The sequence below is a fragment of the Colletotrichum tamarilloi genome (genome assembly GCF_030869305.1).
Source record: "Colletotrichum tamarilloi strain Tom-12 chromosome Unknown Scaffold_42.1, whole genome shotgun sequence".
Lineage (NCBI taxonomy): Eukaryota > Fungi > Ascomycota > Sordariomycetes > Glomerellales > Glomerellaceae > Colletotrichum > Colletotrichum tamarilloi.
In genome coordinates, this window is record NW_026849425.1 from 70,396 (window position 1) to 82,762 (window position 12,367).

At 54.2% G+C, this 12,367-nt stretch overlaps 5 protein-coding genes across 5 annotated transcripts; 1 reads left to right on the plus strand and 4 right to left on the minus strand.

Annotated features, from left to right (window-relative positions):
- Nucleotides 1-275: 275 nt before the first annotated feature.
- Nucleotides 276-1,145, minus strand: CTAM01_09881 (uncharacterized protein; the record flags this gene model as incomplete). The annotated part of the gene is made up of 3 exons (XM_060525897.1): nt 276-373; nt 496-770; nt 955-1,145. The coding sequence occupies 3 exons, from the start codon at nt 1,143-1,145 to the stop codon at nt 276-278; spliced, it is 564 nt and encodes a 187-aa protein (XP_060379406.1).
- Nucleotides 1,146-1,422: 277 nt separating this feature from the next.
- On the plus strand, nt 1,423-1,548 carry CTAM01_09882 (uncharacterized protein; the record flags this gene model as incomplete). The annotated part of the gene is made up of 1 exon (XM_060525898.1): nt 1,423-1,548. One exon carries the CDS (start codon nt 1,423-1,425, stop codon nt 1,546-1,548), a length of 126 nt encoding a protein of 41 aa, XP_060379407.1.
- Nucleotides 1,549-2,598: 1,050 nt separating this feature from the next.
- CTAM01_09883 (arginase) lies at nt 2,599-3,736 on the minus strand (the record flags this gene model as incomplete). The annotated part of the gene is made up of 3 exons (XM_060525899.1): nt 2,599-2,911; nt 2,998-3,581; nt 3,647-3,736. The coding sequence occupies 3 exons, from the start codon at nt 3,734-3,736 to the stop codon at nt 2,599-2,601; spliced, it is 987 nt and encodes a 328-aa protein (XP_060379408.1).
- Nucleotides 3,737-4,825: 1,089 nt separating this feature from the next.
- Nucleotides 4,826-4,987, minus strand: CTAM01_09884 (uncharacterized protein; the record flags this gene model as incomplete). Its single annotated transcript, XM_060525900.1, has 1 exon — nt 4,826-4,987. One exon carries the CDS (start codon nt 4,985-4,987, stop codon nt 4,826-4,828), a length of 162 nt encoding a protein of 53 aa, XP_060379409.1.
- Nucleotides 4,988-6,573: 1,586 nt separating this feature from the next.
- On the minus strand, nt 6,574-8,675 carry CTAM01_09885 (capsular associated protein; the record flags this gene model as incomplete). Its single annotated transcript, XM_060525901.1, has 2 exons — nt 6,574-7,676; nt 7,766-8,675. The coding sequence occupies 2 exons, from the start codon at nt 8,673-8,675 to the stop codon at nt 6,574-6,576; spliced, it is 2,013 nt and encodes a 670-aa protein (XP_060379410.1).
- Nucleotides 8,676-12,367: the final 3,692 nt, after the last annotated feature.

The window sequence follows — 12,367 nt, forward strand, 5'->3', positions numbered from 1 at the left end:
CAAAACTGGCGGTATGTACATGCCGGCCGATAAGACTGTCGAAGCTGGATACCGTTTATGTCTCCGTATATGTGTCGAGTTGCGTCGGACTATGCCGAAAAGATTATTCCAGAAAATGGTTGAGTATGTCGGATATTCCTCATGCAATGGTATACAGTCAAAATATAAACGTTGCGGCCTAGGCGCAACCTGAGGCTTCATCGTCGACACTACGCAACCACACGTCCAAACGAGAATGATAATTCCCGGGACAGTCGTGTCTCAGCCCAAATTCATCACGAGCTGGCAAACACTTGGTAGGCCATGACCATGATCCAAAGCAGGAAGATGGCACCAACCAGCGCAAATGAAAACACCGCCTGCCACGCTTGGCCTACATCACGGTCTCGAATATTAGCATTCCTCCCGTTCACAACGTCTCTTCTCGAAATCTACGAAGAAACAAATAGGCATCACACCAAGAAAAGAGCGAGTAGGGGAAAGGAGAGAACGCACATATACTCCTCTGTTCCAGCCAAGCGAGGGTGTCTAGACTCTGCCCCGTCGGGCTCCGGTTAAACACGGCGAGGTTACACGTGCTAGAGACGGACCCGTCGGGTCCCCAGAGCTGAATGCTCACGACAACAAGACCGACGAACCATAGTATGAAGAGGATGAAGGCGCCGATCATAACAATGGCTGGGAGGAGACGACGCTGGAAGACTAGCCAGAGGAGGAGGCCGATGAAGAGGATTACGAGGCATGCGACGGTGATGTAGTAGGGAAAGTACCTGTCGCGGAAGGAAGATGGTTCATCATGTTAGCATTGGCATCTTCTCGCGGAGTTCATCTCTTGGCCGGGAACCCTCGTCTTTCCGCGTAGTCGTTGAAGCGTGGCATGCCATTTGGCCAGGCGCATATGGCAACATGACGGAATGCGAGGGCGAGGCAGATATAGCAGTGTGAATCACGCACCAGGGTATGGGCAGAAGCAGTTGCTGCTGCGTCTCGATAAAGGACGCAAAAACGCCGATGATGAGGCAGGCGGCCACAAGCATGACGAGGATCCAGAGGTTGAGCTGAATGCCGGGCCATTGGTAGCGGTGGACGCGCTCGACAACGCGCCTCTCGTAGAGGGAGCTGCCCGTCAGTGTTGACGCCACCATTGTGCCTATATTTGCTATTTACAGCTCGGTTCGTTGACGATGAGTTGGTGTTGGTCGAGTGGGATCGCGTCGCCTAGGTATTCCGACTGTCGCTGATATTCGGAATGGGGCACGAGGAGGTGTCTCCAATATCGGTATTTAATCGATCGTGCTGAATGCTCTCGGTCTCCCGATGGATTTGAGGTTTCGCTGAGATGAGCGGCGGGGGCGAGTAGCGCAATGGGCAACGTTGGGTACCGAATTTCCGGGTTCTGTTCGTTCGGCGAGGCTGGGTAGGATGCTATCGCCAATGCGCGTGCGGCAATCGCGTCGATTAGCTACTCTGCGTCGGGCGGAAAGGTGGGCTCGGTTCGTCTCGTCGGGTGCCAAAGAGTTCGTCTTATTAGAAGGGCAGGGTTGGTAGCAGGAACGGTTTTCGAGCGCCTCGCAATCAGGTAGAAGTCGGCCTGACGCCTGCACAGTACCCAAGGCAAGGTAAGGTAGGCGTACGGATCGAATGGATGGTGTGGGTTGCCCTGGTGTTGGCGCGGCGGCTGTTTTGGAGGGTGCCACGTCAAACCAAAGTATGTCGTATTTACGCCGTAGTTACCTTATGGTTAGACGGGGAAGATTATGTACTGCGATTCGAGAAATCGTCTATGAAATGTATGTATGTTGTAGATTTGAAAATTGTGACTGGGGGCGCCAGCTTCCTTCTCTCATCTGCGAATAGGGAATAGGTACCTTGCCTTAGTCAAGGTACGGAGTACACCATACATTAATTGATCTCTCTTTCCATCTGGAAATGGCGATGGCTGGGCGAATGGAAGGCATCCCGACTCCGTCCCTTCCTCTGCCTTAGGTAAGCAGGTAAGGTACCGACACATCCCATCGGTGAGCAGGAAAGTGGGGTCCTCTGAGCCCACATTGGACCTGCTGTCACTGCCAGCCACCCACGGCCCCGGTTTCCGAGGCTCAAAGACTCCAATATGCACCCGAACCGCCTCACGACTTCAGCCTTCCATTTCACATGTCTTTATGCCCAATTGAACTTTGTGTTGTCGTTGAGACCTTGGAATTGAGCCACGGGAGTGCGCTGTAAAGTTCGGACACGTTTGAATAATCGCTGGTTTACTGAGTTAACAAAGGGACCTCGTACCAAAGTACCTTACCTAGCATCAATCATGACAACGAAAGGTCGGCTCATAAATCTATTCGTTGGTATATATCTACCTCAACCCCGTGTCTGACTCCGTCCAAGTTTCCCTGGCCACCTCACTTGTTCCGTCTTCTATTGCGCTATACGCCAAATTCACTTTGCCTCCGTGTACCGTTTAATCTTCCCTGTGTTCCCGCAACCATAGATAGGCAGCCCTCGCCGTTCTCCGTCAGCAGCCATGATTCTGCAAGAAGTCGAGAATCCCTTGTGGCCGCATCCTTTCCCTTCTGTCCCCCGCGCGCTCAAGCTACCAACTTAGAGCAATGACTCTCCCAGAGCGCAACGCACCAGCGAGCAGCCAGCTCTTACCGTCTCGGACGCCGCGCCCTCCTGCTCGGCCGCGAGTGACGGGTTCACCTCGACCAGGTCCAGCGCGACAAGGCTGCCAGTCTCGTGCACACACTCGCAAATGTAGTCACCTTCTCTCAATGTGAGACCGCCGCGGACCGGGGTACCCGTTGACGGCGCCCACATGGGGTCCAGAGCGTCAACGTCAAACGACAAGTGAATGGGGGTATCGTTGCCAATGTGCGCCAGCGCCATCTCCATGACGCGTCCGATGCCATATCTAAAAAGAAAACGATGTTAGTCGTAACGGTCAGAAGTCTATCATGGCCATGCCATGCGGAAAGAAAGAGAAGAGGAGAGACCTACCTGTCAATGTCAAACATGCTGAACGCCTTGATGCCGTTCTCGCGCAGAATCCTCTTCTCGCCTGCATCCACGTCGCGCAGACCAATATACACCAGCTTCTTGATGCTTAGCATGTGCTCATCCTTGAGCCAGCCAAAGTACTCGGGTCTTGACTCCTTGGCCAAGCCCGTGACGAAAGCCACGGGCATGCCGTGGACGTTGCCGCTGTCGCTCGTCTCAGGGGTGTTGATGTCGGCGTGCGCATCGACCCAGATGACGGCAATCTCGCGGCCGAGTCTCTCGCGGGTGGCCTTTGCAGAGCCGGCAATGGTGCCAATGGCAATGCTGTGGTCACCGCCGAGGGTCAGGGTCAAGCGGCCGAGGCGCGACTGCTGGTAGACCTGGTCGGCGATGCGCTCGGTGACGGAGGACACGGCCTTGGGGTTCTTCATGTTGCGGAAGGGGGGGTCGTCTGCGGGTACGAGGTCGGTGTAGAGGTGCACCTCATCGTCGCCGTGGAGCTTGTAGCCCAGCTCGTCGCGGAGCTGGGTGAGCAGGCCGGACTCGATGAGGGCCTTGGGGGCGGCGTCGACGCCTTTCTTGCACTGCAGGCGGGCGAGGGTCAGATTTCTACGTTGCCTTGGGAGGGTAGGCTATTGGCGATGCTTACCTGTCCGCCAGAGAAGCCAACAGCAACGACGCCGAGGTCCTCGGGGTTGCTCAGGAACTTGGAGGTGACCATTGATGTGTTCTGGACCATGGTTGCGATGCGCCGAGGGTACGAACTTTGTGATTACGGATGGTGGAGGAGGAGGGGAATGTGGTGGTAGGTGAAAGTTGACGATGGTGGTGGCGCTGACCTTGGTTCAGTGACAAGATATGTGCGGGTAATCGAGGTAAGAGATTCAAGTGAAGAAGAAGAAGACGAGGAAGAGAAGGAGGAGAGGTCAAGAGGAGGGTAGAAGTTGGGGAGTATTATATGTAGAGAGTCTTGAATCAGCAGAAGACGGGCGATCAAGGTATGTTTAAAGCCTTTCCGTCACCGGCGACACCAAGGGCTCCGGGCCACGAAGTACCTGGCTCCGTACAGCCATCATCCATGACCATGGCCGCCTCAGTCATGGGATGGCTAGCGCGCCTAGGGCTGATGGGAAAGGAAGCATTCGCGCGCATTCCTGGCCAAGGGGGGAACAAGGACGAGGACGGGGTGGATTGTGGAAAAGACGGAAGACTTCTACTGCGTAGGTAGCTGTGTAGAAGGTGGGACAGACGGGTGGTGTCGAAGCAAGTGACGCTACCGGACACAATGGAAAGGTGAGGAATGTAAGACACCTCGCACCTTGGGTACTGAAGAGTGAAGACCCGGCGACGGCGACGGCGACGGCGACAGGACGGCAATGACACCAGCGTGTTCCAGGCTGCGGACCCCTGAACCTCCCCTTGGGCCCCTCCACGAAGGTCGACGGTCCACCCCCGAACATCCCCACCACGGGTAGACCTGCACTTAGGGGAACATCAGTGGAGCCCCGGACAGTTATGGGGCCCACGGTCGGCGGGCGTAGCGCCGCAAGAGAAGGGAGCCAGAGGGCCGCAAGGGGCAGACCCCCGCCGCACATCGCTGGGGCCCGCTGGACCACCGCTGGAGCACCTGCACTTAGGGGTCTGGCGCGCCCGGAGGTGTGCCACTTAACGGCAGGTGACCCGGCGGAAAAACGCGCGAGGCATTATTTAAAGAGGCCCGTCGCCCACGTCCGCTGTCCACTTCACCAATATCACCGCCTCCGGGACTTGGTGATGTTCCCTAATGGCAGGGCGACGCGAAGGCGCATGACAATCTCACACCCGACACTCACACAACCAAGAAAACCACGGACGGAAGCTCGGCCTTTTCGGAATACGGGAGAGAGAAGAGAAGAAAGAGTTTTTTTCTCATTTCTTCTCTGCTCTTTTTTTGTTGAGAAAGAGGGGGTGATGCGCACCACCACCACCACCACCACCCGTTCCAAGGCATAGGAATCGAAGGTATCCGGACTGCAATCATTTTCCCTCCATTATGTTCTCTTTTCTCCTACCTGACTTTACCTGCCTTACCTCCCTCACAAAGGTATAGTGAGGTAAGGTACCTTATCTTCAGTACAACCAAAAGAGAGCCAGGTGTCGATTTTCCGAGGTTCGCACCTTTCTTGCCTTATCGATTGGTCTTGTCTCTTACCTATCAGACGTTCCTCTTATCTAGCCATGAAGTGTCCTCCCGAGTCTGATACACCCAGAGTACATTCAATTACGTACAATGTGTGCTAGGCCCGAGGTCACAGCTGTGCTACTGCGGTTTGAGGCCCTCCCCTCCTCCCACGAGTCACCCATCAGGGCAGCAGGGCCCTGCCCATCACGGACCCGCACCGCTGCTGCAGCATCTCGATTCTCATCTCACACTGAAAGCCTCAGCGACTCGTGCCCGGGCCGGCATCCCTCGACTCCCATGTTCTCACCTCAGATTCTCGACGTCCATTTGACTACCTTGTCTTTTTCACATTTCTTGTTATCAATCAGTTCCAGGGGTGGCCGCATGACGTCCTTCCCATCTTCCATTATCCGGGGCCTAGCCCGCCCGCCGGCCAGTTCAACCTACCCCTTCCACGATTCCCAGATATAGCTACATCCATCGGAAGACTGAAGATGGGTTCAACTCTCTACGCAAGCACGCTGTCACTGTCACCCGCTAGCTCCCGCGCTTGAGTAGGTAGCACAAGAACTCTCTCATCCGCTTCCTTCCATTGTCTCTCCCGATTATACCCCTCACCTGCCCAAGGCCCTCGAAGCAAGGACGCTCCCTGGCTTTACGTAAAAGAGGCGCATTCTCTCGTCTCGAAATTGCCTTATCATCGCGTAATCGTCTGCACCCTAAACGAATACATTGGCGAGTTGGACTTGATTATGACTCGTAGCCGCGTCTCCAATCCTCCCGCCATGTGTCTCGTGAAAGTGATCAAATGACTATACTCTGCTGTACACGGACCAGTTGGTTGGGCTGTCGACGGCTGAAGGATAAGATTCAAGATATCATTACTCCATGACTCCTTGTGTAGCTCGCCTACGAACGGCAACAGGCGGCAGACGTCGTCTCCGGTCTACGGGATTGCCTTCCGAAGACCGAGCTATTCCTTTTCCACGTCATGTAGAACTTAGATCCGGAACCGACGTCCGACACTTTCACAACATGCAATACCACCCTCACATTCACATGCACATGGCACTTTGATGCGCCGCTAAACCTGGCAGTGGTATGTACTAGTTGCCATGCAGCATACATGACCTATGTTATATATCAATACCTAGAATGATGCCGATTTCATGCTTCCTCATTCTCCCGTTCGAGGGAGTCGGTTCTGGTAGGATCCGTAGACAAAAGTCTCAAAACACCCATAAAAAGGCTGACAAGTAGGGGCCCTTGCGAGTTACACCAAAAACTCCCCAAAGAGACGGACCAGAACACTATAATAGAGATAAAATAACGCCATGCCCTTTTTGATTTCCCGTATTCCGCGGTGTGGTATCCATGCGACGAAACAACAATCCTTTCTGCCTCCTCGCGCTCTCTCAACTGGATGTCTGCTCCGCCAGCAAGTCATGCACCCAGCCCATCCTCTCTCTTCTCTCGTCCGTAACGCGCGCGTACTCGAGAAGCAACCGCAGAGTGTAAATCTGCATGTCTTCCTTACGCAGCGCCTTCTCGGCCCACGCCTTGCCCGCCATGGCAATCTTCTCCGCTTCGGCGTCATGGCCTGGCCTCTCGTCACCATATCCCAAAAAGTATTCCATGATGCCGTAATATTCATTATACCGCGTGTCCATCGGCACAAAGTGTTTCCATGCAACGAGACGGCTGTCGTGCCATTCCCGCCAAAGCGTCGACTTGATGGGGAGACTCGTGCTGCCCAGGAACGCGAGGTACCGGCCTGAAAAGCTATTGCCGTCAACGTCGGGGAGGTACTTGTTGTCGTACATCTCGGAGAGCATAACCCCCTCGGTGATGTTGAAATAGGGGCTCGTGTAGTTGCACGTTCCGGCCTTGCCCTCGGGCTCGCACATGAGATCCGTAAACCCAACATTGGCCCACGACTTGATCCAGTCGCCCAGCCCGCCCACCGCCTGCGCTGCAATGTTGTACATCTTGTCGGGCAGGGAAAAGTTGATCGGGTCCATCGTGCCGTCTTCGGCGCCCGTGACCTTGGTCGCGTTGTTCATGGCCACGAACCGGTGGCGCTGGAACCCTTGCCAGTTATCCACGCGGTTGCGCCCACCCGTTGCGACGCCGCGCCAGAGCACCGCGTCCTTCTTCTTGTTCCAGCGGCCCCCATGGTACCCACCGCCACTGAACCGTTCTTCCTCTGTCCAGTACATGGCTGCAGGAAGCAGGATCTCATTGTTGACGGCCAGCTTGGAACCGCCAAACATTGGAAACAGCACAGGCGTGGCAGCTGTGCTTAGGGGCTCAATGAAGATGCCATTGAGGCCTTGCAGGTCGGGTTGGTGACAGATATGGGTCGAGAGAGTGTAGTTGGAAACAAAACCGTCGCGCATATGCGGCTTGGCATACTTTGTCGAAACGGCGGGGGCATGGTTAAAGGTCCTTTGCGTCTTTGCCAGTCGAGCAGGGCTGTCGGGAGGGCACCCACGGCGGGCAATGAGCCAGTACTGTTCTGCAGACGGATGTTAGTATTGGGGTGTTGTTCGTCCCATGAAAAGGAGTAGGTAGGTGGGGTAGAAGAAAAGGTGGTAGGGCACATACTCGTGACTTTATCCCAGTGCTTGCTCTTGACCTTGACGTTGCGGTCGAGCTCCTTTTTGCTACTGGGCAGGGCCTGGAATGTGTTCATAACCTTTTTCGGTTCGGGCATCCCTTCCGTCAGGGCAGCGTCCCTCAAATGCTGCTCCATATCCTCAAACGGCACCACCATGCGCGGCTCGTCCATCGGATTCAGGGCGATGTCCATGTCGGGTAGCAGATGCTCAATCGTCTTGAGCATGTTTGTCCAGTGGATGGTCCAGAACCAGTCGCTGATACGGGTGGCTCGTCCCTTGCGCACCTTGATCACCATCTCCCATTCAGCCGCCTCTTTTCGGATGCGTGATGGTTCGAGACCCCAGAACGGTTTTAGATCGTGGTAGATCTGGTCAAAAAAGTCCTCCACAATGACAGCCTTGCGGTCCTGGGCGAATTGAAACCATGCGTCAAAGCCCGGGGGAGGGTGGCGACCACGTCGCTCGCGGTAGGCCTTGGCCGCGGCGGGCAGCGTCTTGGTCTCCTTCTCCAACAACTTATCAAACGTTTCGTCGGCCTCTTTGATCAAGGCATCTATGGGATGTCCTTTGGACGGATCGACACCGCCTTCAACCTTGGTATTGCCCGCTGAGGGGGGTTTAGCTCCCGACGATGCTTGATCGGCTTTCGGAGGTATCGGTGTCGTCTCGGCCTGAGCCGTCGGCTTTGTGACATCCTCGACCTGTGCCGGAGCCACCGGGTCTGGTGTTTGCGGGGGTTGCTTCGGCTTCTCTGGTTGAAGCTGTGTCAGAGGTTCTCTTGGGTATCGCGGGTCGAAGTAGTAGAAGAGAGCCACGAAAAAGATGACGGCGGCGGCGTAGCGGAGGAAGCTCGAAGGCCGTCGGGGCGGAAATGATGGTGGAATGAGCTTCACCATGGTGTAGAGTGGTCGCGGGGTCGTGGGATGGAGTAGTGAGGTAGGGTATCGTCGCAAGTCGGTCCCGGGGGGGATGGGCGATGGACTCGAGTGGAAGGGTAGTTCGGATATCGGATGAAGGAGGCCTGGCGGCCGGCTCAGCCAGGCCTATTCAACAGGCGAGCGGCAGCGCAAGACCGCGATCGAGAAGAGGGTAAAGGGGTGCTCGAGGCGCGGAGAGCAGGAGCTTGGTTGTTGGTCGGTCGGGTGCTGCAGTCGAAAATCGCGAGAAACGATTCGAGGTGGTTGTCGGGGATTCGAAGGGCCCAACGGTGCGAAGCTCTATGGACAGTTGGAACACGAGAGATTACAAGGAAGAAGAAAGCCGACCGAGTGAAACGGAATGAATTGGAGGAAGAAGAAAGGTAAGGAATGACGGAAGAAGAAGTAAAAGAAGAAGTGCTCAAGAAGGAAGACGGGCGGCTGGTTAGAACAGTGCCATTGAAGGGGGATTGAAGGACGAGGAGGTCGAGATTGGACGTCGGAACAGGGAAGAGGCGGCTTCGTGCACAGAACTGGTTCGTGGGGGCCTCAGTGCCGAAAGAACGAAGACTGAAAGTTGGTGCTGTAGGTATTCGAAGGCAAACTGGGCCAAAGTGACGGGGACAGCGGGTGTTTGTTCGGATAGGAAGGCGGGAGTGCGCGGTACGCAGAGTACGGCAGATGGGAAGGCGCAGTGACAGCAAAGTGAGATGGGCGACAACGTGGAGATGCTGATCTGAGGTAGGTATGGGGCAAGGTAGCAGCTACCTATGATGTCTGAGGCAGGTGGATGGATGGATGGATGGGCGGTGTTACGGAGTATCCGTTCTGCGCATGTGGATTGTGGACTGCGCAATTGGAGGTGTGGATATCCGTGAAGTTGGATGGGACGGGATGGGATGGGATGAGACGGTCGGGATACGGGAGGACGGGAAAGATGAGAGATCCAGGTCAATCGGAGGAAGCTGGAGGAGTTGATGGTTGTTGAGAGAAGACTGGAAGATTCCGATGGGGGCGGTAGACATGTGCTCGAACGGGGGCTGCAGAGGCTTGATGCAGGTCCGAATGTAGATGCTGATGCTGATGCTGATGATGAACCTGGAATATTGTGGTGATGATGTATGTACAGGTACTGTGTCTTGCGTAGATGCTGCCGAGCGCTTGGGCTGCGGGACTGTGGACCGTGGGCTGTGCGGGTGGGGGAACTTGGAAGAAGGTGACGCCCAGACAGGTTTCAAGTAAGCATGGGAGATCCCAAGGTTTGGACAGATGGTAGGTACTCTGGAGTCTGGAGTCTGGACGGAGTGAAGGCAGGTAATGTATTCAGTATGTGTGGTTTGGTTCGACGGAGTATTATCTTTTCATTTCTTTTTCTTGAATGGGCTTGCTTTCACTAGGTACTGTGTCTCGCTGAAGTCCAGACTCCAGAGTCGTGGTCTTTGGTACTTACCTCTACTGTGGTAGACAATAGTAGTACCTTAGGAGAATGGTGGCAGGCAGCGGATTGAGCCACTTTAGTCTTTCGGTTCTCCGGCAGTTGACGTGGGTTTCTTTGCTTTCCCCTACTATGTAGTAGACAGTTTCAGAGGTTAAATAACACTCGGTTCGTACGAATAGCAGAAGTTCTGACTTCCCTTTGGTAAGTACCTAGTTGTCGCAACGACGAGTATCGGTACTACTATCACGACCTGACTAAATTGACGGGCTCAGGTACCTTACCTTAGCCTTGGCCTTAGTGGAAGTGAAAACGTCGAAAAGGGGGCGCCATCCAGGAACCGTTCTGTGTGTCACGACAACATAATTGGCGAAAAAATAAATAGGGGTCTAGGCATTTCACCCTCATGAATAGCTACATGTTCGAGTTCACCTTGGTGTACGGAAATGACTAACTAAGGTACCTCAAGTATGCAATACTTTCACTTGCTGACCACGAGTACCTTACTAAATACGTACCTATCGCAATCACCTTCAAATTCTCTACCACGATGCATCAGTATCCGTACTCTACACGAGGACTATGTCGGGCGCACGTCACTTGAAGAAGCACAGAAAAAACCGTTGCTGTGCATTCCAGAGAAAACATGAAACAATTGGACAAAGAGCCATCACTCTGTCGCCAGGGTCCAGGGGTAAGGGGTTGCGGGAAGGACATTCGCGCTATTTATACTACTTTACTTTACCACTGTACTGTGCAGTAGAGAGAAAGAAGTACTTTGGCTTCCTCGCCATCAACGCCAAGTCAGAGCTACAGCGTGTCTCATCTCAATCGAGAACAAGTGCGCCTGTATCTGAAGCCACGAGACCTCTCCCAGCTTCGGCGCCCGCGCCAACCTCTGCTAGCCCAAGGGGCAACGTGCTGCCCGGCGCTCGGTATTGGTGCTAAGCTCCTGAGCTAGCGATTCTTCTAGCGCTTAGACTGACAGGCAGGGGGGGCCGACGATCCAGCATTTACACAGCATGCACTCCTGCTGTGCGACTCAACCCCTGAGCACATCGGCCCTCACATACACGCAGTACAGTGAGTGGTACGGATATATGTCTTTTCTCCAATACATTGTCCTAACGAATCTGTCTTCATTGCGGATGCCTATGAGTCTGAACTCTGGACACATGTTGAGGACACGTATCGGTACGGAGTAGTCTATGTACTTATATATCTGAGTCTTCATCCACTATTGAGATTGTATACTATCACACGTCCACCATCTCACGTCATCTTATTACAGACGGGTCTTTGGCTGTGGCTGTCGTTATTGACAACCGTAACCCTAGGAGAGGGCGCCGTTGGATCATGATAGACGGATGGCAATGAAAGATGAGATGAGAAACGGGAAATGGAGAACGGGCATCTAGTCCCACTGCCACCCCTGCCACCCCGATTGAGGTGTGACAAAGAGCCGAAACTCCACCTTTCATCCCCAGTCCTGACTCTTGATTGATTGATTAGTTCATCATCAGAAATTCTGAATATTCGTCAGTGAAGTGTCTTTGTCATCTCACAGTTATGTGTATAACGTATGAGATGACGAGAAACCGAGTGCGGGTCTTCTCCATCCCCTCGAAACCCCACGTGGGATCAGTTTGCAACGTTTAGAAGACACACGTGTCAGTCTGTTTGTGCTACAGTGCTACCAGTGACCACATTCATCCCATGTTGCTCATCTGTCTATCCGCGAATCACGAACCAAAAGCAAACCAACATGTAATTAAATGCACGGCGAACGCGTATACTCATAATAAGACATACCCAGGAGGTCGTGAGCACAGCCTCTCGCAACTTTTGAAGAACCTGCTCAGTCCACGTTGCAATCACACTCTGGCAGACGGGCACACGATTCCCCATATATTTGCGCAAGCCTTCATCAAGCCGTCTGCTCGTCATTCCCGATCCCAGACATCGCTCTCAGGAGACCCAGAGCCGTGCTTTCACTCTCCAAAGCTTGAACAAGCTCATCCCCGTCCAGTGCTGTTCAGTGTCGTCATGGTCCATCTATCTGGCCCTTAACCTCTATTCACCCGCGACGCAGCTTACGCAGCCCCCGCACTCCCTCATCGCGGCTCATCATGCATCCCTTGCGCTTCTTCCCGAAAGCTGTTCTGGGTGTTTCCCGACCCTTGACCCCTGACATTGACTAGCATTGTTGATTTTGAATGCTTCGGCCGTTTCTAGA